This window comes from Trifolium pratense, linkage group LG1 (assembly GCF_020283565.1).
Source record: "Trifolium pratense cultivar HEN17-A07 linkage group LG1, ARS_RC_1.1, whole genome shotgun sequence".
Lineage (NCBI taxonomy): Eukaryota > Viridiplantae > Streptophyta > Magnoliopsida > Fabales > Fabaceae > Trifolium > Trifolium pratense.
In genome coordinates, this window is record NC_060059.1 from 35,815,971 (window position 1) to 35,842,814 (window position 26,844).

At 37.2% G+C, this 26,844-nt stretch overlaps 2 protein-coding genes across 3 annotated transcripts in view; both read right to left on the reverse strand.

Annotated features, from left to right (window-relative positions):
• The window catches only part of LOC123908543 (rust resistance kinase Lr10-like), a 28,358-nt gene extending 8,821 nt beyond the window's left edge, over positions 1–19,537 (reverse strand). The window contains exons 1-2 of one of the 2 annotated variants that reach the window (XM_045959224.1): positions 18,468–19,482; positions 17,167–18,299 (exon numbers count right to left, since the gene is read on the reverse strand). In XM_045959224.1, coding sequence (XP_045815180.1) covers positions 17,197–18,299; positions 18,468–19,176 — 1,812 coding nt within the window. In that variant the 5' untranslated portion in view covers positions 19,177–19,482 and the 3' untranslated portion in view covers positions 17,167–17,196. Of the gene's footprint in view, positions 1–17,080; positions 18,300–18,467 lie in introns of those variants that run through there. The other variant, XM_045959217.1, reaches the window with a different exon arrangement.
• LOC123893211 lies at positions 2,242–7,917 on the reverse strand. The gene is made up of 2 exons (XM_045943148.1): positions 6,961–7,917; positions 2,242–2,286 (listed from the first exon to the last, which is right to left on the reverse strand). Exons 1-2 carry the CDS (start codon positions 7,915–7,917, stop codon positions 2,242–2,244), a joined length of 1,002 nt encoding a protein of 333 aa, XP_045799104.1.
• Positions 19,538–26,844: the final 7,307 nt, after the last annotated feature.

A 26,844-nucleotide genomic window follows, 5' to 3' on the forward strand; every position in this document is an offset into this window, starting at 1 on the left:
AGTGGGCGCAACAAGTTCGTGCCCACTATACTAGGGCTAACGGCGTTCTTAATAGCCGGGGGTTTTATTCGGAATTGTGGGGTTTTGATGTTGGGAGTAGTAGTAGTGATAGTGATAGCAGTAGTGATAGTAGTAATGACAGTGATTGCGTCATAATCTCCCCTTCCTCTTTCACAGGAAAGCGGAAGAACCCCTGCCGAGATCTGGTCGTTGCTGACTACACTCCAGTCACCATGGAAGTTTCTTCAAAGTATACTAGTGTGGAAATGGTGAGGAGCTTTAGGAAAGCTGTCAAACTCTCTGATTCCCTTCCTCGTGAAGATTTGATTATAACCGAGCCCGTCAAGGAGGGCGAGTTCGTGTTTTTCCAGAATGTTACCCCGCCAGATTATTTCTATCTTTATACTGGCGTGATCCAGCCCCTCAATATTTGGCTGCCTTTCACTTCTTTCCAGGCGGAGATGTTGAGGGTTCTTAATGTCGCCCCCACCCAACTCCATCCTAATAGTTGGGCCTTTATAAAAGCTTTTGAGGTAATGTGTTCAGGTTTTAACCTGGATCCCTCTGTTGGTGTTTTCTTCTCTTTTTACCAGATAAAGAACCTAAAACCTCAATCTCTAGTTTCCCTTAGTAGTCAACCCAACCGTCGTCTCCTAAGCCTATATGCCTCCAATTTCAAAAACTTCAAAGACTCTTTCTTTCGGGTTCGCAATGATGAGAGATTTCCTGATCTGATGTATGATGAGGTTGAGGATCCTTTATTTCCTTTCTATTGGACCAAAAACCCTAGGCTTATCAAGGGAGCCATCTTTGAGGCTTTGAGTGATTTTGAGCAAGATACCGTCAACTTCCTTGATTCCTATGCCCTTATGGATACCGCTGACGTTCTTAGGTGTGAGGGTAATAGTGGCGCCTTGGAAGAATATTTGCGTAAGTGGTAAATTTGTATCTTTCTTTATTTGTTTAATGTTGATCTCGCCTCGTTACTAACTTGTATTTCTTTGCCTTCCTTGTTTTTGTAGAGAGAATGAGAACTATCTCGAATGAGGAAAGGTTGGCGTTTCTGGCAAAGGCTCGCCAACAGAAGGCGAGACCTGTTGCTACTGTAATTGATCCGTTGAAGCAGCTGCAAGTGGAGGAAGCTGCTGCGAAGGAAGGGCGAAGCAAGAAGAAGCATGAAGGGCGGATCCGTGTTGAGATCCCTGGGAAAACGGCTGCTGAAGCGGAGGGAAACGAGGGTGTTGCTCCTCCTCCTCCCAAAAAACAAAAATTAGAGAAAACTACTCAAAATGCTGGGGGTGCCGACAAGGGCAAAGGTGCGGCTTCCAGTTCTTCTCAGCCTCCTTCTCAAGACGCTGAAGCCGCTGCGTCCCTTTCCTGGAGCTCCTTCGATCCTCTGGAGTTTATTGAGAGAGGAGTAACCATGGTGGGTGACATGACTCGCTTCACCAACACTTCGACGGAAGACCTGAGGAAGAAAGCCTTAGAGTATGAAGTCAAGGGTACTCTCCTTAATTATCTGTTGACAAACCGCCAGGAGCAAGAGGTTATGGAGGCGAGACAGAAAGTGAAGATGGTTGATGATAACCTCGCTGATATTGAGAAGAGGTATTCTGAAACTAAGGCGAAGCTGGAGGATGACATCAAAAAGTTGAAGGAAGAAAGGGAGGGCGAGGCGGAGAGGCTGAGGAAAGAGTATGAGGAGAAGCTGGCCAAGATTAAAGAAAGCTATGCCGCTTCTGAGACCAAGCTTAAAGAGAATGCTGCTGCTCAGGACGAGAAACTTTCTAAGCTTTCCAAGGAGAAGGATGAGGCGGTACTGTCTGTTGGGACCTTAGCTGATGAGAAGGTCAGGTTGGAGAACGACATCAACGAGCTTCAACTCTGTGCAGCCAACCAATATGATGAAGGCTTCGCCTTTGCGATCGAGCAGGTCAAGTTGCTCTTTCCTGATTTGGATGCTGAGCGCCTGGGCGAGGCCGATGCAATGAAGCAGATAGTTGACGGAAAGCTCGTCCCTTATGTTCCTCCTCAGTGAATGACTTTTTTTTTTTTTTGTTGTAATAGATTAAATTTTGCCCTTATGTGGCTTTTGTAACTATTCTGTATGCCCCTTTGTGGCCTGAACAATTTACCCTTTATTGGGTTTCTATTAATCCCTTTATTTACAATGATCTTCTTTCTTCATAATTTTGCGGATGAATTTTGCATTACGTTGTGAGGTGATGCCTTCTGTCATTCTCACCTTGGAAACTTTGTCCCTACACCGGTTATATCTTCGACATTCTATAATAATTGTGAATCGTTAAAAATACTTTATACCTGTTGTCATTTGGCGTTATAATGAATCGCCTTGCTTTGGTTGTGTGTAAGCTTCTTCTGGCGGTGTTGACAATTTCGCCTTTCTTTGCTGTATCTTTTTCTGACGTACCCAACTCGTAAGACTTACAGGTAACGCCAAGGCTTTGCAACCTTTTTAATTTTTCTTTTTCTGACGTACCCAACTCGTAAGACTTACAGGTAACGCCAAGGCTTTGCAACCTTTTTAATTTTTCTTTTTCTGACGTACCCAACTCGTAAGACTTACAGGTAACGCCAAGGCTTTGCAACCTTTTTAATTTTTCTTTTTCTGACGTACCCAACTCGTAAGACTTACAGGTAACGCCAAGGCTTTGCAACCTTTTTAATTTTTCTTTTTCTGACGTACCCAACTCGTAAGACTTACAGGTAACGCCAAGGCTTTGCAACCTTTTTAATTTTTCTTTTTCTGACGTACCCAACTCGTAAGATTTACAGGTAACGCCAAGGCTTTGCAACCTTTTTAATTTTTCTTTTTCTGACGTACCCAACTCGTAAGACTTACAGGTAACGCCAAGGCTTTGCAACCTTTTTAATTTTTCTTTTTCTGACGTACCCAACTCGTAAGACTTACAGGTAACGCCAAGGCTTTGCAACCTTTTTAATTTTTCTTTTTCTGACGTACCCAACTCGTAAGACTTACAGGTAACGCCAAGGCTTTGCAACCTTTTTAATTTTTCTTTTTCTGACGTACCCAACTCGTAAGACTTACAGGTAACGCCAAGGCTTTGCAACCTTTTTAATTTTTCTTTTTCTGACGTACCCAACTCGTAAGACTTACAGGTAACGCCAAGGCTTTGCAACCTTTTTAATTTTTCTTTTTCTGACGTACCCAACTCGTAAGACTTACAGGTAACGCCAAGGCTTTGCAACCTTTTTAATTTTTCTTTTTCTGACGTACCCAACTCGTAAGACTTACAGGTAACGCCAAGGCTTTGCAACCTTTTTAATTTTTCTTTTTCTGACGTACCCAACTCGTAAGACTTACAGGTAACGCCAAGGCTTTGCAACCTTTTTAATTTTTCTTTTTCTGACGTACCCAACTCGTAAGACTTACAGGTAACGCCAAGGCTTTGCAACCTTGTTTTTGGTTCAGCGCTCACATCTGAGTTGATCTTTAATAAAGATTCAGAGCTCAAGTTTGAGATAACCATTTTTATTGATTCAGAGCCCGTAACTTAATCAGGTTGACGCAAATATTTTGACATGTGCAAGAAGATATAAACCACTAGAATTTTGAAATTCAATGAGCCTCGATAAAAACCCCAGTTAAAACAGGGGAAAAGAGTGTCTCATTGTCTTTTTATTCATTTATGAAAACGGTTCTTATACATCATTAAAAATAAAGCTAAAAGAAGAGAATGGTTTTACTTATTCTTCCATCAGTAACATGATGCCCTGCGATTAGCTGTAGTAGAACTTTAAGTTTGCTACGTTCCACGTCCTGGGGAGGATTCTTCCTTCCATGGTCTCTAGACGATATGCTCCTCCTTCGAAAGCTTCTTGGACCCGAAAGGGGCCTTCCCAGTTTGCTGCGAACTTTCCTCCTTTATCCTTTCCCATAGGTCTTTTCAACACTAAATCGCCCTCTTGAAAGCTTCTTTGTTTGACTCTCGTATTGTAACGCCTAGCGGCCCTTTGCTTAATGGCGAATTCTCTGAAATGCGCTTTTTCTCTTCTTTCTTCGATCATGTCTAGGTTTTCTTCCAAAGCTCTGTCGTTCTCTTCCTGCGTCGTGGTTTCTCTGCGCCAACTAGGAGGATTTATTTCCACCGGGATCATCGCGTCTGAACCATAGACCATTGTAAATGGCGCTTCTCCTGTCGAGGATTGGGGAGTGGTGTGATACGACCAGAGGATGGGTGAGATGTGGGCTACCCAAGCTTCGCCTTTGCTATCTAGCCTTCTTTTTAAGGCTCTTAGTATCACCTTATTTGCTGACTCTGCTTGTCCGTTAGCTTGTGGATGTTCCACTGATATGAAGGTGTTTTTGATTCCTTTGCTTCGACAGAATTCAACGACCTTTTCGCTGGCGAACTGTGTACCGTTGTCGGATACGATGTATTTGGGCAATCCAAATCTGCAGATGATTTTCTTCCAATAAAAGATTTTTACCTGTTCCGCCGAGATGCTGGATACCGGTTCTGCTTCAATCCATTTTGTAAAGTAGTCCACGGCGACGATGATCCATCGCGCTTGTTTATAGCCAACTGGGAACGGACCCACGATATCTACACCCCACATGAAAAAGGGCCAGGGGGATAACACTGACTTTAGTGGCTCCCCCGGAACGTGATGCAGGTTGGCGTGTCTTTGACACTTGTCACAGTTTCTTACATACATGGCGGTATCATCATGTATATCTGGCCAATAAAATCCTGCTCTTAATATCTTTCCTGCCAATGCTCTTGAACCGATATGACTGCCACACGATCCTTCGTGTACTTCAGTCATGATGCGTTTGGCTTCTTCGGTACTGACGCATAAAAGGAGGGGGGATGCAAATCCCCTTTTGTATAGTTTATCCCCTATCATTGAATACCATGCCGCCATTTTCTTCAATTTAAAAGCCTTTTCCCTTTCTTTAGGGAGCTCATCCTTTTGGAGGTACCGGATAATGGGCGATCTCCAGTCTTCTTCTTCTATTACCATCATTACCTCTTCCCCGTTGATGCTGGGAGTTTTTATGGTCTCTTGGATAACGGTTCTATGGCTTCCTGGTTTTTTGGTGCTCGCCAGCTTTGACAATAGATCTGCTCTCATGTTTTGTTCGCGGGGAACATAAACTAATTCGAACGAATCGAAATGCTTAGCTAGGTTTTGCACCTTCTCCACGTATTTGATTAACTGCGGCTCCTTCGTTTGAAACTTCCCTGATACTTGGTTGGTTACCAGTTGGGAATCACTCATGGCTCTTAGCTCCTTTACCTCCATATCGCTTGCTAACTTCATTCCTGCTATCAAAGCCTCGTATTCTGCTTGGTTGTTGCTAGCTTTGAAGGCGAAACGTAGTGATTGTTCTATCATAACGCCATCCGGTCCTTCCAGTACTATTTCGGCTCCACTTCCTCGCACATTGGAGGCCCCGTCAACTGAGAGTGTCCAAAACGCCGCTTTCTCTGTTGTTGGCGGAGTAGACATTTCCAATACAAAATCAGCTAGTCTTTGTGACTTAATGGCCCCTCTAGGCGAGAAGGTGATGTCAAATTCTGATAATTCCACGGACCACGCTACCATCCTTCCTGCCAAGTCTGGCTTTCGGAGGACGTTCTTGATAGGGTAATCTGTTCTAACAACTACTTGGTGGCTTTGAAAGTACTGCCTTAACTTTCTGGCTGTGACAACTACCGCGAGGGATAACCTCTCTATTCTTTGGTACCTTGTTTCTGCTCCCCTTAAGGTTCTACTTACAAAATATATAGGTTTTTCTTCGCCCTCTATTTCTTGAACTAGAGCTGAACTCAAAGATCTATCCGAAACTGCGAGATATAGGTAAAGGGTGTTACCTGGTAATGGGCGTGTCAAGATGGGCGGTGATGCCAAGAACTCTTTTAATTGTTTGAAGGCTTCTTCACATTCTGATGTCCAGGAGAATCTCTCATTTTTCCTAAGAGATGCGAAGAAGTGGAAACCCTTTTCGCCCGCACATGATAGGAATCTGGATAGTGCCGCTATTCTGCCTGTCAAGGTTTGTACTTCTTTCACGGATGTAGGGCTCCTCATGTTTATGATGGCTTGGCATTTCTCGGGGTTAGCCTCTATTCCTCTGCTGGTGAGCATAAATCCTAAGAATTTTCCGGCTTGCACTCCAAAGGAACACTTCGCTGGGTTTAGTCTCATGTTGTACTTTCTTACTGATCCCATGATGTCCAACAGATCATCATCATGGCGACTTCCCTTGGAAGTTTTTACTACCATGTCGTCGATATATACTTCTAGATTCTTCCCTATTTGCTCAGCAAAGACCCTGTCCATCAACCTTTGGTATGTTGCTCCCGCATTCTTTAATCCAAAAGGCATGACGTTGTAAAAATAGTTGCAGGTATTCGACATAAAGGCTGTATGGCAGGCGTCGGAGGGGTTCATCTTTATTTGATTGTATCCGGAGTAGGCGTCCATAAAACTCAGCCTCTTGCACCCCGAGGCGCCATCAATTAACCTGTCAATGTTGGGGAGAGGATATGGATCTTTGGGACATGCCTTGTTTAAATCTGTGAAGTCCACGCACATTCTCCACTTTCCGTTGTCCTTTTTCACCATGACGACGTTTGCCAACCATGAGGGGTATTTTATTTCTTCGATGAATCCAGCCTCCTTTAGCTTTTCTACCTCTTCCGCTATGGCGACTCGTCTTTCTTCTCCTACCTTTCTCTTTCTTTGGGAGACTGGTTTTGTGTTGGGTGATATTGAAAGCTTATGTGTTATCACCCCTTCGTCAATCCCTGGCATATCTGAAGGCTTCCATGCGAATAGGTCAGCGTTATCCTTCAAGATTTTGATGATTCGTCTCCTCTCCTCGCTGGGCAACGCTGTTCCCAAGCTGGTTGTCTGGTGGGGGTGATCGCCAATTTGAACTTGCTCCAGGTCTTCTATAGGGCTTACCCTTCGATCTTGAAATTCCTCCCTCGGATCCATGTCTGCGCTCTCTATGATGTTTATGCCGCCTGGAATTGCGGCTTGTCTTCTTTCGAATTTCCCGCTTGCGCTGGAATTTCGGTGTCGTATCTTTAAGCTAGACTCGTAGCATTTCTTGGCGAGAATCTGATCGCCCCTTACCGTCCCTACTCCCCCATTATCAAGGGGGTATTTTATTGCTAGGTATAAAGTGGACATGGCCGCCCCCAATGCGTTAAAGGCGGGCCTTCCTATAATAATATTATAGGAGGTAAAAGGAGTTTTAACTACCAGGTATCGCACCTTGATAGTTTTGGCGTTGCTGCCTTCCCCAAACGTGGTAAGAAGGGAGGCGTAACCCATTACGTCCACTTGTTCGCCAGAGAACCCAACCAGGGTTCCGGAGTAGGGTTGCAATTGCTCTTCTGCTAATTGCATGGCCTTGAAAGCTTCCCAGTACATAATGTCCGCTGAACTCCCTGAATCTATCAATACTCTTTTTACATCACAGTTCAAAATTTGGACTTGTATCACTAATGGATCATCGTCATGGGGTGCTACCTCCAAACCATCCTTTGCCGTGAATGCCAAATCTGGTACGTTTAATGGCTGAGGTTGACTTACGAGGTATATTTCCGAGATAGCTCGGCGTACATACCTTTTCCTTGCTGAGCTTGATTCGCCCCCGCCTGAGAATCCTCCTGCTATTGTATTCACGGAGATTCTCCCCTTGGGAGGCTCTCTGTTTGGCCCAGGAGGATCTCGTGGCTCCTGCCGGGGGACTTTTGGCACGACAACCCGCCCTTGGGCGGCGTCGTCAATGAATTTGCGAAGGTGTCCGCTTTTTATCAGTTCTTCGATTAAATCCCTTAAGCGGAAGCATTTTTCTGTGGAGTGACCTCTACACCTGTGATATGCGCACCAGGCGTTATCGTCCAGCCCCATGGGGATGTTACTGGTTCTTCTTGGGGGGAGGTTTGCCAAACCAGTGGCCAGAATCTCATTTAAGACGTAAACCTTTGAGGCGTTTAATGGCGTGAGGTCTTCATTGGCGGGATGACTCCTGAATTCTCTTCTGGGCGGTTGGCGGTAGGGCTTCCCATGATGCCTCTGCCATGGGTCTCCTAGGTGGCCTCCCGATTTTGGTCGTGGGTGTTCGGGCGCTCTAGTGGCACGGCCCACGTATTCCTTCTCCTTAACGTCTCGTTGCCTTTTCTCGGCGTTACTTTCTTCGCCCTTTATATAACACTCCGCCCTCTTGTTCACCTCTTGCATTGACGAGGCTGGCTTTTGGGCTAAGGACTCATTGAAATGTCCCGCCCTTAGCCCATTGTGGAAGGCTGCCACAAACATCTCCTGATTTGGATTTGAGACTTTGATGGTGGCTTCGCTAAATCTGGCGAGGAAGTTACGCAATGACTCGCCATGGTTTTGGCGGATGGAGAAAAGACTGGTTGATGTGACTTTCACGTGTTTCGATCCAGCGAACTGGTGAATAAATTTTTTATGAAAGTCAGCATAACTCTCAATTGAGTTTCTTGGAAGGTTCATGTACCAACGCAAGGCGACGTCCTTGAAGGTGCCGGCTAGTAATTTACACTTTAGATGTTCCGGAGCATTGATTATGGCGGTTTGTGTCCCAATTGCCATCAGGTGCTCCCTTGGATCCGTCTTTCCGTCGAAGGTAGGAAGGTGAGGAACCTTGATTGTTTCCACCACTTGGGCATCCCACAAGTGTTGTGCTAAGGGTTGTACGTCCATGACGCCCTCTCCCTCCTCCTCCTCCAAAATCAATTTCGCTTTCTCTTTCTCATTAGTTCTCTCGGCTTCGATGGCCGCAATCTGAGTTTGTAAGCGCCGTATTTCTACAACGGCGGCTTGCAAGGTGTTAACGCTAGAGCTATCGTTGTTTCCATGTTCTCCAGCCATGTGAAGATGTTTGATTTTTCGTCTAGTTGCTGTGATAGGCTGGGATCAAATGATTTTACCGCAGCCCCACGGTGGGCGCCAAAATGTTCTGGTAAAAAACAAGGGGGTTTGTATTATTGATCAAATGGTGTGATTACACTCAGTTCAATCCCAACAACCCTGGGAGTTTAATAAGTCAGAAAAAATCCCCCTTTACAAATGAGAGTATGGAGCTATTTATAGAGCTTCTAGTCTTCTTCTCCAAGCAAGGGTTCCTAAAAATCCGGTCCTTAGCATCTTCTTCGGTGGTATGGCGTGAAAATAGGGATGAGAACCTTGGTCTCCAAGTTATGGCGGTTGCGAGAAGTTTATTTCTTCCTTCTTAAGTTAGCGGTTGATACAAGGAAGGAGAAGATATTTTCAGTAACACAGAATCCACCCTTTTTTTGGCGTCGCCTTAGAGTTGCAGGTCACGCCCTAGCTTCTAATCGCCTATTGGGTATTTTTGGGTTTACTTGATTTGGGCTTATAATCCTTTTTTACTCTAATTGGGCTTACTGGATATTTTCTTAAGCCCATTGCCCAGTCCATACCTATTAATTTAATTATCCAATGTAGCAGTACATTAGAAATTAGCATATGTACCATAGAATTTGCCTAATAAAAATACATTTATTTTAAAATTACACCTTTGTAAGTTGATCCTCTTATTAAAATAATATTTATATCTGTATGTAAATACCGGCAAATACCCGTTTCGTTGGAAGGAAAGAAAAACATGAAAACCGATCAATGAACTTGGACTAAGATTCAGTTAAGTTCATTCATCAATTTTTGTATTTTTCTTGCTTCCCATTTTCTTTCCTTCTAACCAAACAGATGATAAAAATGTGCTATGAAAACCTAATTTATTTTATTATACCGGCTAATTCACCCTCAAAAAGACTATGTCGGACATTGATTTTTCAATTATTTACATGGGTTGATTTATGGAGTCAACATAGCTATTTCATAACCACATGCATGTACTATCAATTTTCTCTTCTTATCATCATATAATAATCCAAGAAACAAGTGTCGATGGCCGTAAGTGCATACGAGTCTAGTAATAAAGTTTTCTATGAAAGAGATAAGAAAAGAAGATTGATGTGCTAATTATCCACATGGTTGATTTATGGACTCAAAGTAATAACTTCACAACCACATGTACCACCAATCCGTTATCTTCTTATCATCATATAATGACCAATGACCAATGACCAATGGAAGTGAAGTTTCTATGAAAGAGAGAAGAAAGGGAGATTGATATGCTCTAAATTATGTTATCAAATATGAGGACAAAATGTCTTCTAATTTCAGCAATTGCATAGAAAATGGTTGCATTTGAAGTCCAGGAGGAAGTTTACTTTAAAATGATCCAAGAAGGGACATATTCAATATTAGAGAGAGGAACAAGATAAGAAATATTAGGGATAATTATACTTTTCATCTTTGTAATTTACACAAACAAACATTCATTTTAGTTTATTTTAAAACAATTATTTGAATTATTTATCTTTACCACGATATTAGTATTATTTGAAGAGACAAAATTTAAGTTATGTTTTTATATCATGTATTATAATTTGTGAAAAAACATTAAATTATTTTTAATTTGTATTTAAGATTGATTATCATATGAACAAATAATATCAGGATTATTATATGAACAAAAAAAAACGATAAACTAATATTAGGATTTGAGACATAGAATAGATGAATTTAAAAGTAAAAGAGATAAAATCTTGAAATCTTATAAGGTATTCCCATGCCCATGAACAGTAAAAGTTTGTGTTTCTTTGATGTAGAAGAACTAACGGTAAAATTAGAACAAGGGGTTAGCCTTAGAATTAAGAGTTTGGTCTAACTCAACCCTGCAAAACCAGCTTATAAGGTGAGGATTGCCCTCGTTTTACAAACACTTATGCAGGTCATCTCTCAACCCTACAAAACAAGCTTGTAAGGTGATGATTGCGCTCACTTTATAAACACTTATTCAGGTCATCTTTCAACCGATGTGTTGGTTCTTTGAGAGAGAGAAAATCAAGTGTGTGAAAGAACATGTGCAAGATCACAATCCAACGGTTCTCATGATTTATAGCACCCAATGTCCCAACCCACCGTGAGAGATATGATTGGGTTGCTCACCCTAGAATTCGTCTGTTTACCATACTTACAAGTTACAACAGTATAGAAAAAGTTTAGGAATAGATCTATTCCGCCACTAAATTGTCACATATTGTGCGGAAAAAGACACATTATAAGGGATATATTTCGCTAACATATCCTATTTTTCTTGTAGCGTACAGATACCGGCAAATACTTAGAAGGATCTTGTATATTGTACTCTTTCCCCAAGAATTATTCAAATTATAGTTAGCTTATTGTCGACATGCGGCGAGTACACCCAATGAGAGGCAGCAGGGCTAATTCACCCTCAAGAAAAATATGTGTCGGACTTTGATTTTTCAATTATTTACGTGGGTCGATTTATGGACTCAATATAGCTATTTTACAACCACATGTACTATCAATTTTCTCTTCTTATCATCATATAATAATCAAAGAAATTAGAGTCAACGGCTGTATGTGCATAGTCCAGTAATAAAGTTTCTATGAAAGCGATAAGAAAGGAAGATTGATTTGCTACTAAATTTATATTTTTGCTTTTAATTCATTGATTTTTTGAATAGTTGTATATATAATTCAGGCAAGTTCAACCATGGTGCATGGTGCACAAGTCACCGATTTCATTGTAACGTAGGAATACGAATTTTATAAAATCCACTGTAGGATTGAAAGTTTATATCATCTATAATTGTTTTTTGAAAAAATTGAAGGACATATTTGATTGTCTTATTCATCCACCTAAGTTCAATCTTCCCATGAAATTTAATCTGGATAAATTTAATGTTCCATCATATTTTCCTGATCATCTGTCAGAATCAACTGACCACCCATCGTTTTCCTAATTCATTGATTTTTTGAATAGTTGTATATATAATTCAGGCAAGTTCTACCATGCACCATATGGTGCATGGTGCACAAGTCATTGATTTCATTGAAATGTACGAATACGAATTTTATAAAATTCACCATTGGATTGAAAGTTTATATCATATAGACCATCTATAATTTTTTTTTGAAAAAATTGAAAATTATTTGATATGTTATAGAGACCCGTTAAAATTAACCAGGATCATCTAAATAATGCATATTAAAATGTTAAAAAAATACCCACTAAGATTTGAACCAATGAGCTTTTAGTTATAATTCTTTATAGCCTTACCACCAAGTCATATCAATTATGTTGAAATAATTTTGTAACCAACAAGTAATCAACATCATTTAAATATAATGCACACTTTTAAAACTTAACACGTTTTATTTTTCTTTCTACAAACAAAAACCATTTTTTTTTTCATCTACAAAATCAAATATGATACTGCGTTTTTTTAACCTTTTTTATACAAAACCCCTTTTTTATTTTTCTTTCATACATATTCATTTTTTTATTAAATAAAAATCATTAATTAAAAGCACATCAATATATAGTCTTATATTATCTACCTTTTATCTATATATAGATGAATTTTCACGTGTTTTATGTTTTCATTGACAATATGGATCATCAAAATAGAGAAACTCAACTTGCGTTACGTTGTTTAAAAGGTTTTAATGCCTTCATCTCTCTTTTATATGTTCTAACTAATCATTCTCGTCTCATTTTATATTTATTGATGTTTTTTTTTGTTATTAAACACATAGCACTATATATTGGATCCAAATCCAATCACTGAGTTAGAGAAGTACGTTAATCATTGTAGGATAAAGTATCAAACTTATTATGTTGAATTTCATCTTGATGAAGTAAGTTGATGAAAGTACAAAAGCAAGTATTTTCAGTATATCGTATCCACAGGGACTAGTGCGATATTAAATGTTGATTCACAATATCCATGATTTTAAGTGCGGGTTTTGTATGATTTTTGTTTCGGAACATAAAGAGTGCGAGATATTAAAATGATTAGGATTTCAGAGAAAAGAAATTGTCGGGATTAGATTCATTACCTCATTAACATGTATCATTCAACCATTAGCATATATATTTCATTCACCAATAATTATTACCACATATCACTCGTCGAACGTATCCGTGTCCGGATTACGCCGTGAAATCTATTATAAGTATACCTATCATATCATATGATTGTATGTGTTGCAATAAGTCAGTTAATATTGATAAAAATTTAACACAATTTTATTGTTTTTATTTTAGGGCGTCGTCATGTTGCCAAATATGTTTTCATCGGATTTTGGTGAAACCGTGAATCGTTATGCTACACTAAATGATCCAAAAGGAAATCAATTTTATGTTTTAGTTGAAAAAATTAATGGCAATATATATTTAACACATGGATGACATGTGTTGCGTGATTTTTATAATATCCAGTTTGGTGCTTGGGTGATTTTGTTATACACTCGGATGAGTCAGTTTGGACTGATTTTGAAGGACATATTTGATTGTCTTATTCATCCACCTAATTAAGTTCACTCTTCCCATGAAATTTAATCTGGATAAATTTAATGTTCCATCATATTTTCCTGATCATCTGCCAGAATCAACTGACCACCCATCGTTTTCGCACAACAGCTCAAATTTTGCGTTAAAATTTCAAAATTAATTGACCGATTATTATGTGAAAACCGAATTTTTGGTGAGATTTTTTGTTGATAATTTTGGTTTTTTATATATTACTAACTATTTTATTCTTATTTGTAGATGGTAGAATATAATGGTTTTGGTCAATTAGCATTTGATAAAAATACTACTTCTTTGATGTTAGTTGATGATAACGGTTTGAAAATAGACACGGACGAAATTGGAAATGTGATTTACAAAGAAGTTTTCCATAAAGTTTAATAGTTAATTTGTAAACTATTTATCTATATCTATCGTTGTACTAAATATTATTATTTTTATTATCACTATATTTTGAGTTGTTTTTATTTATTATTTTTGAAATTATTATTATTATTTTTTTAATAATATCATATATGCCGTTGTACAAAACTCGTGTGATAGCACGGGTCAGTGACTAGTTTTTATTTAATATCGTTAATCTTTATGAGACTCAATAACATATCGAATGAATTTTAATTTTTTAAAATTTTTTTATGGATGATCTATTAAATATAAACTTTCAATCCAACGGTGAATTTTGTAAAATTCGTATTCGTTATAATAAAATCGATAACTTGTGCACCATGCACCATTTGGTGCACTTGTGGATGTTAGCAAAGCCTATAATTCATATAGAGATACGAGGTAATTTTTTGCAATTTATACGGGTTGTCCATTTTTTGTTTCACTTTTACGGTCTTTCTTACTCATGCATTATGTTATATTAATAAATAATAATAAATAATACGTTGCTACTTGACAAAATAAATAAATAAATAAATAATATGTTTAAAGGTCTAAATAAAATCTAACCAATAAATGTCCCCATGAGCTTAGCTCAATTGGTTGGGACATCAGCATTTTATATGCAGGAGCCAGGGTTCGAACCCTGGACACTCCACTTATCCATCTTTAAAAGGTGGAATTTCAAGCCACTAGGCTACCTGACCAAAAAAAAAAAAAAAAAAAAAAAAAAAAAATCTAACCAATAAATAAGATGTTTAAAGGTCTAAATAAAAATCACACTCTATTAATACTAAATAATATGTTTGAAGGTCTAAATAAAAGTCTCACAAGCATTCTAACAAAAAATATTGTATTTTTAAGATCTACAACCTCCCTATAAATTTTTTTGTCAAATAGAAGAAGAAAAAAAAACTTCCATAGACATTTATTTATTTTATGAACGAAAAATTCTACTCCCTTCGGACACAAATATAAGCAAAAAAACACTTCAAATTTTGGTCACTATTATAAGTAAAAGTTAACTATTTTTAAACTATAATTAATATTACTATTCCTAATATACCCTTATTTAATTTGATTTTTTTTAGGCATTTATTTCACTTTTACACTTTTCAAAATTGGTAATATAATAAACTTAACTCATGTTTTTTTTTGCTTATATTTGTGTTCGGATGAAGTAAATTTGAAACTTTTTTTTTGTACAAAATTGAATAAGCTATTAAATATAAGAATAATTGAATGAACTTATATATTATATTGTCTAATTAACTACCAAAAAAAATCAAAATTTTTATTAATAACATATAATTATTTCTGATATATTTATGATGGATGGAGCATCCAAATTTTTATACACTGAATGAAAGTTTTCTAGGTTATAGTAGTGGCTTGAGTAAAAAATAAGAGGTTATAGTAGTGGCTAGACACTATTAGAGAAATGGAGAATCTAGGATTTGAAGTTCAGTCCTTCTAATAATGTCAAAATTTACCAACTGAGCTATATTTATATACCATGGGGATGAAACTTTTATAAGTATATGAATGAATGTTTAATATATATTGCTTATAAGATTTAAAAATAAAATTTCAAGATTTGATCATTGGCCAGGGTGTATAGAAATTAATATAGACGTTCAGTTTTTTTTCTCATAGGAACTGGAAGATTAACACACACAAAAATATTATATACACTTTAAAAAATAAGGTAACCAAATATACATTTAAATTTATTATTAAAAAAAAATACATTTTAATCTAATTATTACTAGAATACTATAAAAAATTGATATCATAATATAAAATAATTTATATTTTTAAGTAAAAACCAACCCGTACATTGCACGGGTAATTTATTCTAGTTTAATAAATAATTTAGATTTTATTACTAAAGTAGAAAGTAGAACTGATTATAAGACCATCTCCAATGGTGGTACTTATATTTTTAAGTACTAGTACCTAATAGGTACTCTCATTGGAGCAAAAACAAAATTGTACCTAATAGGTACTAGTTCTACAATAAGACATAGTACCTAAATAATTTTTGTGGGACCCATTTAAAATGATGTTGAGTTATTGGATAGATGTGCTACTAGTGGGACCAATTTAGAACTTTTGAAGAGGTTTTGGGTTGGAGAGAATAAGTACTTATTATGTATTATTATTAAAAAATTATAAATGAATGATGTGTACATGTGGGGCCACTTAAGTACTTAAAAATGAGTAGCTCCATTGTGAATGCTCTAAGTTTTTATTATCTATATTTAGTTTATTATCTATTAGTATTACTCTAAGACACTATAATAATAAGGTAACCAAAATCAATAAAAATGTTTAATTTTATTTATCTTAGTTTATCTTTCTTTTAGCTTTCTTTATATTTTCCTTAAAATAGTTGCTGCAGAAAAAAGGCATTAGGGATGTTTGTGATTTGTGAATAATGGATGACTTTTTAAGCAGAATCTCTTCATTTTTTTTTTCCCTCATATTCCTAAATTTTTTTAATTCTCACAATTCACATTTTCCTTCTTTTCCTCTTCTCTCCACATAAATCAATAGTTAAAAAAAAATTACCTAAATTAACATTCTCTCCTTTTTGAGGGAATAATCAACACTTAGCCATTGGATTAAATGCATCATTCATTTTCTGACTTTTTAAAACTCTCTCTCTCTCTCTTGTATGAGTACTCTCTTTCTCTCACATCTTAACCGTACATTTTAGTATCATTTATTTTTTATCTTCCTCTTTTCGTAAAATACTCTAAAATACATATTGAAGTTGTAGGCTATGTATTTCCCTCCCTGAAGTTACTTAATCTCATTTAGAACATTTATGGATTTTAATCGTCTCTAGTTCATTCTCTCATGTTGTCTATGATACACTAACCTCATCATTCATCTTCTTTTTTTTTTCTAGACTGTATTTTTTCTTTGTAGTATATCAACTTTGAATTATGAAAATGAGAAATGATCCATTGTCACATTTGATAGGGTGGTGTACTGCTAGCATTTGAACTCGTAGTTTTTCACTTCTTAATAATTAGAAGACAGCCGATTAAGGTTTAAGACTACCAAAACCCTCGTTTTAGGCATCCAAAAAAGTCCTTAGTTAAGCAAAAAGATCAATATGCAGACCAAAAAGATATCATATACTACAATAAATTATGTGGTCACTTACTTAACAATTATTGGGCATACCTGACATTAACATGAATACTTATAAAATTTGTAAAATTTAAAAAATATAAAATTATTTACTATTGAAGTGCATGCAGATTAACATTAACATGAATACTTATAAGACATCAACCTTGGCACACCTGACATTTTTCTAATTAATGTACCTTATCTCATTCATGTATAGCTTCCAACTCTAAGGTTGAAAATTTTGTTTGGGTTTCAACAACTCTAGAAATTGTTGAGTTAAAAGGGTTTGGTGGCACAATCAACTTCTCTTCTTCTAGAGCCTCTAACATTTGCAGCACAACTTTTATAGATGGACGATTTATCGGGTGCCATTGAATGCACCATAGTCCTACAATTGCAAGTTTCTTTAAAATTTTATCATCTTCTTCTCCTTCAATAGTCATTTGCATATCTTGTCCTTCAAGTAGATTATGAATCCATTCGGGATACAAAATTTGAAAATTTTCTTCAGATAGTTGACCGATATTCTTTCTTCCTCCAATCATTTCAAGTAGTAACATCCCGTAACTATATATGTCAGCTTTATACGATACATTTCCAAAGTTTCTCGAAAATACTTCAGGTGCAATGTAACCCAAAGTCCCTCTAGCAGCAGTTACTGACACTACACTTTGATTTTTAGGACACAATTTAGCCAAACCAAAATCTGTAATTTTTGGAACAAACTTGTCGTCTAATAATACATTATGGGGATTAATATCGAAGTGAAGAATTCGTTGATCACAACTCATATGAAGATACTCAATACCTTTGGCTATGCCGAGAGCAATTTGTTGTAGCTTCTCCCAACCGAGAAAGCGATCAATGTCATCAGGTTTGGTTATGAAGTTTTGTAATGAACCATTCGGAAAGAAATTATAAACAAGAGCACGATAGCATCCATCAGCACAAAATCCAACCAAGCGAACCACATTGATGTGATGAACTTTTCCCATTGCTTTCACTTCGTTAATGAACTCTTTTCCATCGCCCTCTGCGTTGTTTAGCATCTTCACAGCCACAAGTATTTCATTAGATAATTTACCTTTGAAAACTGCTCCATGAGCTCCTTCACCTAACTTTTCCCTAAAACTATTTGTAATCCTTTTTATATCAGTATATGAGAATCTCGCAGGGTTGAGCGTCCTATAATCCTCTAAGAACTTTTCAATTCTAGTCTCATCTTCACCTTTCAGTTTAAAATAGGTATAGAAATGCAAACATGCTGTAAGAATCAATGTCACCAAAACTAAACCCACGAACCCAACTGCACAAAACAACACTACATTTAGTTTACATTTTTTCTTCATCTCTCTATGATCAATAATCAATAGTATTTTTACAACTTTCCGTGAAACTTATTTTTAGAAAAAAACACAAAAAGTCGTATTTCAAATTATTATTTTTACTTAAAATTTTGAATGGAGAGAGTTACCTGTGACATATAGAAGTATCTTCTTAGTTGGTTTGTGATGACGATCAAAACATTCTATCTCACCATCTTCAGTTCCGTTGTTTTTAAGTTTACACATCTTACCTTCTTTTTCACACTTGCTACAATTGGGTTTTGACCATGTCAAAACCAACAGATTATTATTTACCCCCCAGTATAACGCTGAAGAAGTAAAATCTGAAGTTTTAGTGCAGTCAATTGGGTCCAAAACAGAATTTAAGAGTGTATCACTAGAATCAACAACAATAACCGGGCAGAGTGATGAACTACAATGGAGGATGGTGAGGTTATACTTATACCTGACTCCGGGACTCTCATAGAATGGAAAAGGAGAAATTGGTGATCGAAGGAGCTTTAGAAACTGTCTAGGAAGACAATTTTCAGGGTCAGTTAAGTATAGAAGGTTGTGTGGATAAATTATTTTCATGACTTCGAGTATAATTGGACCAGAATGTGAAGGGAGTTCAATTTGAGTTTTGTTTGTGTCTGAACAAGTAAGATCAAAGCCATTATAACCGCAACTTTGTTCGGTTTCTTTGTCTTTAAGTCGGAAGGGAAATCGGATTGGTGGACCATCAGGTCCACATCTGAAATCCCTTCCGCTACAGCCATTAACTAGCCATATCCCTGTGTTGAAATTGGAAACCAAGATGAGAATCGTGACCACCAAAATATTGGAACAGGTTACCATTTTAGTAGCTAGTGTTATTGATTGATAATCAAACGCGCTAATTTTTTTTAATTACTATGCCTTGAGAATTGAATACAAAAAATTAGATGAGATAATTTATGAATGATGATAGCATTAGAGAGATAATAGTTTGGATAACATATGTTTGGAGGAGAACGTACAAGAATTAATCGGTATCCAATTTCCGGTGGAAAAGAATAGTACTTATCTCATTTTGTTGAATTATTTATTCATGACGTGAACCATACGGTTTTAAAAGTCTACCAGTTCAAGGTCCACCTGTTCACACTGCTGCAGCGGAAAGAAACTATCAACATTTGATATATGTTGGGGCTCAACTAAATTCTCCACGGATCTGGATAGTCTCTAGCTCATCCTCTCATGATATTTGTGTTGTCACCATCTCAACCGTCTATTTATATATTTTCTCTCTTTAAAATCGTTTCTTTTATTATCAGTTATTGGAACCCTTAGAGCATTCACAATGGAGCTCCCCATTTTTTGGTACTTAATAGGGTTCAACGTATACACATCACTCATTTATAATTTTGTAATAGTAGTACCTAATAAGTATTTAATCCCTCCAACCCAACAATTCTTAAAAAGTTTTAAATAGGTCCCTGAAGGTGTGAAAACACAAGAAGAGGGGGTTGAATTGTGTTTTAGTCAAGTTTAAAACTTTTTCAAGTTCTTAACTTAACTACAACGGCAGCGGATAAATAACACAAAAAACAAGTTAAGAGAGAGAGAGAGATCACACAAGCAATTTATACTGGTTCCTCTTACAAAACGAGAGTAGTCCAGTCCCCTTGCACTTCCAAGGGATTTCACTATAATCACACAAGATTACACCTGCTCAAGCACACAAGCAAGAGACTTCTCAACAATGCTCAAGCACACAAGCTTAAGACTTCACACTTAAGCACACAAGCTTAAGTTTCCTCAAGTAATAGTAAAGTATATGAAAATATACAAAATGCTCTTAGATGAACCTAAAGAGAGCAAATACAAATAGTACAGAGTATTTGACTAAAGTGCAAAAACACTTGATAAGAGGTTCAGAGCTTGTATACACAGAATTCAGAGTTTGTTCAGCGCACGTTAATTCCTTAATAATTGTTGTTAATAATGCAGCTGATCCTTCTAGTATATATACCACCAGAAAAGAGTCGTTGCAAAAAGAACCGTTGGAGTTAATAATCTTTTGTCTTCAAGCAGTCTGTCTTGATGCAGTTTGTTTGTATCTAAACTGAGTAAGAGTTTCAGATACTTTGACTACTGCAGAGTGGACTTTCCTTATTCAGCTAACAAGTCTGAAGACCCACGTTCTCAAGTTAGGACAGACAAAACGAGAGTAGCTGAACTGATCAGGCTTGAAAGGTCCTTTTCTTCATTGGTAGAAGAGTTGACTTGCAAAGGGAATCTTCACAGATATCAAAAAGATCTTCAGAGGTTGATGAGACTTTAGTCACTCAAGAAGTTCTGAAGACTTCATCCTCTGAAGGTTGTAACTTTTGAAGTCCAACATCTTCTGAGCGCTTGTGAACTTCTGAATTCACATCCTCTGAGCTTTACTCAGAGCTTATCTGATGCTTATATCTGCGCACTTAAAATAAATTTTTAGTCCTTCCAATTGTTTATTAATACTTTGTTATCATCAAAACCTTTATAGATTTTAGGGGCAAACATTTTTAAATCAATTTTGTTCCAACAATCTCCCCCTTTTTGATGATGACAAACATAAGTATTAATTGACAATTGTTGTTAAATTAACTTATCATGTTTCTCTTAGGTTTGTGAGGTTTGCAAGCTCCTCCTAAGATTGATACTCCTTAAAGCCAAGGCTTTAAGTTTTATCCATGATATTTTAATTTAGTATAAGATTAAGATAATTTGAAATAAAACAAATTTCATATCTTTCTTCAGAGTGAGAGGTTTGCAAGCTCTCCCCCTAAGTCTCATAAGGCTAAGTTAAAATTGCACTCTTAACTTATCCTTATTTATGAAATTTATTTCAGTTTCAACTAACTTAGTCTCCGCATTGAAATACGTAAAACAACTTAAAAGTAACAACTTATAACTTAACGGATAATAGCGAGATAAAAGGCGTGGTTTCAGTTTTGAAACTTATCACTTATCAATTAATGCGTAAAACTAAGAATAAACGAGTAAAGCAAGAGAGATTAGGAAGAATGAGAAGGTTTAGTTCACGCATTGCAGAGTTTCGGAGAAAGAAAGAAGACGAAAAACGCGAAGAAGATGAGAAAAATAAAGAAGACAACAAGAAACCACAAGAAGCTGAGATTATAATTATCTCATCAGATTCTGAAGCTGAAGAGAATGAAGATGATGCTGACTATGTGGAGTTCTTGGCTAGCTATGTTCCAGAAGAAGAACAAGAAGAAGAAGAAGAACAGAACCCAGATCCCATAGAAATTTCATCAGAGGATGCTGAGGAGAAATCTGAGATTTCTTCTGAGTATTATCCATCTGATTAGGATTAGGTTGTCTTTTTCTTTTTCTTTTTACCAATGTACTCTACATGGTTAGATCATTAATAAAAATTTTCGTTTTAAAAGCATCTTGTGTTCTTATGGTCTTATTTATCAAAGAAAGTGTGCACAAACAAAAATAATAACAAATCACATAACTAAGTGAAAATCCAAAAAGAAATTGTTTAGACAAAAAATATGAATAACAAGTTCAGAAAAAAATAATCAAGCAAAACATAAACAAAACATAAAGAAAATGTGCATAGAATCCTAGGGTTTCTTAAGGAAAGCTAAGAGTTGGTCAAATTTGTCATTCAGCGATCCCACATTGGAAACTAGACCATCCACTTTGGATTCCAGGTTGAGGTGAGCTGTCCTTTGCCTTTCTAAACCTTCTTGTTGCTCCCTCAGAGCTTCTTGAAAAATCTGCAACTGATCAACAACCACAGGGGCTTGATCTTCAATCAAAGGTTCTTGTTCTTCAACCAAAGGTGCCTTGCCTTTATCAGATGATTCACCTTCCTCTGGATAATCGATCATCAGAACATCATCCTGATTCAGTACATCCAGTACATCCTCTTCTGGGGCATCCTCTTGATGTGGCTCATTTGCCAACTGGGCAACTCTAGCAGCAGCTTCTTCCAGACGTTCCTTCTCAACCCGGTGAGCTTCAAGACTCTGAAAGAGCTTGGAATCAATCCAGCAAACCTTGAAAGCAGATAAATGCTGTTCAGCAGCAGTAAGGGCTTCAAGCTTAGCACGCTCAGATTCTTCATGATTGAAAGACGTTAACCTCTTCAACTCAGCCCTAGCCAAACTGACCTTCATGAAGCTTATAACATCCAGATCTCTTCTTCCAACGACAGCCTTAATCTCTTCAGCAACATCATCCAAAGCATTGCAAATCCTTGCCTTAATGCTTGACACTTCTAGGTCCATATCAGAAGGACATACTAAAAACCTGTCCTTTAACAGAGATAATCTAACCAAGTCATCATGAAACTGAGTGGATAGATTACTAAAAGGGTTAGATGATGAGGGTGAAGGATTGGGAATGGTAGAGAGGTTTGGTGTTTCAGTAGCAGGGTTGTCAATAATAACAACTTCTGCCTCTGAAGGCTTGGGGGCACAAGTATGAATACGCTCAGGAGAAGCATGTTCAGCACTTGGGTTAGGATTGGGTTCAGGGGTTGATTCAGATGATGAGATGTCAGAGGTTGATTCAGGATAAATGTGTTCAGGGGATGGTTCAGGAGATTTGTGGTCAGCTGTTGGTTCAGGAAATTGATGTGGAGAGGGTTGTTTTGTGGGAGAGGTTAGTTCAGTGATTGGAATATGTGATTTTGGTTCAGATGATGGAATGGCAGGTGTTTCTTTTTGTGATTGGGGTTGAGGTGAAAGTGGTTTAGGGGGTGATGAAGATTTCTGGGTGAAGGTTTGATTATTTAGAGGATCTGGACTAAGATGTTTCTCTAGTTCAGACAAAGGGTTGTCAGAGGTTGGAATATCAGAGGTTGGAAGTACAGTTCTGAGTGGTTTGGTGTAACCTATTCCAATCTCAGTTTCATTAAAGATGTACTTAGAAGACTTACCTTTACCTTTAGGAACAGGAACAGGTCTTCTACGAAGTCTTTCAGCCAGTGTCTCTTCATCAGACTCAGTCTCATCTTCAGATTCAGACTCTTCAGATGAACTGTCAACTTCAACAACTGTAGGCTTTTTGGAAGCTCCTTCAGCAACCTTGGTTGCAGTTTCTTCATGCTTCTTCTTGGTTCTCTTTTCAGCATCAGCTTGCTCCACCTTAATCCTTTTCTGAGCCAAGAGATCTGGCTTAGGTTGATCATCTTGAGAAACAGCCTTTCTCTTAGGTCTCCTTGTAGGATTATACAAATTTGCAGGAGCAGGAGGAATCATACTTCTATCAACAATGAATCCTTCTTTTCTGAGCACTTCCAAATAGTCCTGAATGATGTGCTCAGCATCAGCTTCTGAAATAATCGGATATCCATCCACATATAAACGATCTTCAAGACGAGCAGATAATTCTTGTGGAGGTGGAACTAGCTTTGTAGAAATAAGACGCATCTTGGTAAGGAAACTGGCATGTAGAATTTCAGGCGAGAACTTCTTCTCCACAAGTTCTGGATGAAATTTCTTTAAGTTCTGAACAACATGACCTTGATGCAGAAGGTCTGATAGCAGCCTAGGATAAACAATAGTTGTTTTCCTCTGAGATTTGCTAGCAAAGATTGCTTCACATATCCTTTCAAAAAAGTAGTCTCCAAGATTCACCTTCTTTCCCGTCAGAAGGAAATACAACAGATGACGATGAGTCCAGGAGATTGTATCAGTCCCTCCAACTCTTGGACTGATAGCAGCTAAGATGATTTTGAAGAGAACTCTACATTCATCAGTCAATCCTTTTACTTTCCCTTTCAAGGAGAAGTCTGTGCAGATGAGATGCAGAAGATCATCTCTGTATCTTGTATCCTTTTCAAAAACATCTAACTCTATCCCAGAGTTAGGCAGACCAAGCAGAGCATTAAAATGAATAGGCGAGAATGTCATGTTCATCCCACAGATATTAGACCTAATCTGTACACCTGTATATTCCAGCAGACCCATTTCCTTCCTAGTTTTACCCTTCAGACTAGGATTCCTTTCTATTGCAGCAAGCTCTTCCTTCTTAGCTTCATGCTTATCAAACACCTTAGCTTTCATCCAGAATTTCTTCAGCAAATCTGGATAAATAGGACCATTAAGCATGTCGAAGTACTTATCCCATCCCTGAGTGATAAAGTACTTTTTAACGTCGAAACCATTAGCTTGTAGACCGTCGAAATCAACCATCTTTTCTGACAGAAACGTGAGTTCAGATTCTGGAAATTCCATCTCGTTCCCAACAATCTGAAGGTTCTTGAACATAAATGGTGGAATCTTAGTTGACGAAGAAGACGAAGGTCCGGCCATTGTTGGAGATTAGGGTAGGGTTTGGAAACTAATGAGAGAGAAAGAAAGTTTGTTGGAGGTTTAGAGAGAAAATGAAAGTGTAGGTTGTGAGAGTGAGAAGTGTGCAAGTGTATTGTGTAAGTTTTATTTAAATGCACACAGTTAACACGAAAATAGCAAATTTGGGAAGTTACGCTAATTGACAGAAAGTTGAATACCAAAAATCATCATTAACCACCCACTACCTGACACACGTAGACCACGTGCAGAAATTTACTCGGTAACTGCTATTTTAATGGACAACTGTTCAGTAGTGAATACTAAACGTTTCCCACTTAAATAGTTCAGAGCCTCTGAGATATTTAAAATTCTCTATCAGAGTTAGGTACTTCAGAGCTTGTGTTTCAGATGATCTGAATCATAAGTTCTGATATACATAACCTCTTACACTTTAAAAGCCAAAAAAAAAAAAAAAAAATTTCATTCAGAGATTGAAAACATGCTCAGATGTTTCTTTATAAAATCAAATCTTTCAACAGGTAAGGCTTTAGTAAATATGTCAGCCCATTGATTTTCAGTATCAACAAACTTAATATCTATAATGCCTCTCTGAACATAATCTCTGATAAAATGGTGTTTAATTTCAATATGTTTGGCTCTAGAGTGTAGGATAGGATTTTTAGATAAATGAATGGCTGCAGTATTGTCACAATATAAAGGAATATTGTTACTGCTTACCTGATAATCTTCTAACTGATATTTTAACCAGAGTAGTTGTGTACAACACTTAGCTGCTGAAATGTATTCTGCTTCTGCTGTAGACAAAGCTATAGTAGTTTGTCTCTTACTAGCCCAAGAGATAAGGTTTTCACCAACAAATTGACAATTGCCACTTGTGGATTTTCTTTCAATTTTATCTCCAGCATAGTCAGCATCACAGAATCCATTTAGCACATAATCATTGGATTTCTTATAGAGAAGTCCAAGATTAGTTGTTCCTTTCAGATACCTAAAGATTCTCTTTACAGCAGTAAGATGAGATTCTCTAGGATCTGACTGGAATCTTGCACATAAGCATACACTGAATAAAATATCTGGTCTAGAGGCTGTCAGATAGAGTAAGGAACCAATCATACCTCGGTAGACCTTTTGATCTACTTTTCCTTCATCATCTGACTTGCTCATGTTGGTAGTTGAATGCATAGGAGTGTTCATTATCTTGCAGTCATCTAGATTGAACTTCTTCAGAAGTTCCTTGGTATATTTTGATTGATGAACATAAGTTCCTTCCTTCTTCTGATTGATTTGAATTCCAAGAAAGAATTTCAATTCTCCCATCATGCTCATTTCAAATTCATCCTGCATTATCTTAGAAAAATTCTTGCACAAGGAAGCATTAGTTGAACCAAAGATAATATCATCAACATAAATTTGAATGATTAAAATGTCTTCTTTGGTTGTTTTTCTAAAGAGTGTGCAGTCAACCTTTCCTTTCTCAAATCCCTTTTCAAGAAGGAAATTACTGAGTCTATCGTACCAAGCTCTTGGAGCTTGTTTCAGACCATACAGTGATTTCTTCAATTTAAAAACATGTTCTGGGTTTGAGACATCTTCAAAACCAGGAGGTTGCTTAACATACACTTCTTCAGAAATAAAACCATTTAAGAAGGCACTTTTAACATCCATCTGATACAAGGTTATTCCATGATTAACAGCATAAGATAGAAGTAACCTGATTGCTTCAAGTCTAGCAACTGGTGCAAAGGTTTCAGTATAGTCAATCCCCTCTTGTTGACTATAACCTTGTGCAACCAATCTAGCCTTGTTTCTTACCACTTCACCTTGTTCATTCAGCTTGTTTCTGAATACCCATTTTGTTCCAATAATGTTCTTGTGTGAAGGTTTGGGCACTAGAGTCCATACATCATTTCTTTGAAATTGATTCAGCTCTTCTTGCATTGCTACAATCCAAGCATCATCTTTCAGAGCTTCATCAATCTTTGAAGGTTCCATCATTGAGATAAGACCAACTAAAGATTCCTCATTTCTCAGTTGAGATCTTGTCTTTCTTGGACTATCCTTGTTGCCTAAGATCAGTTCCTCTGGTTGTGATGATTTGTATTTGAAGGTATTTCTTGGGGGCTCATCATCTTCAGACTCATCAACAGCAGGTTCAGCAGTTGCTTCAGTTCTTTATTGTTCAGAGTCTGTAGGAACTGTTATGTTT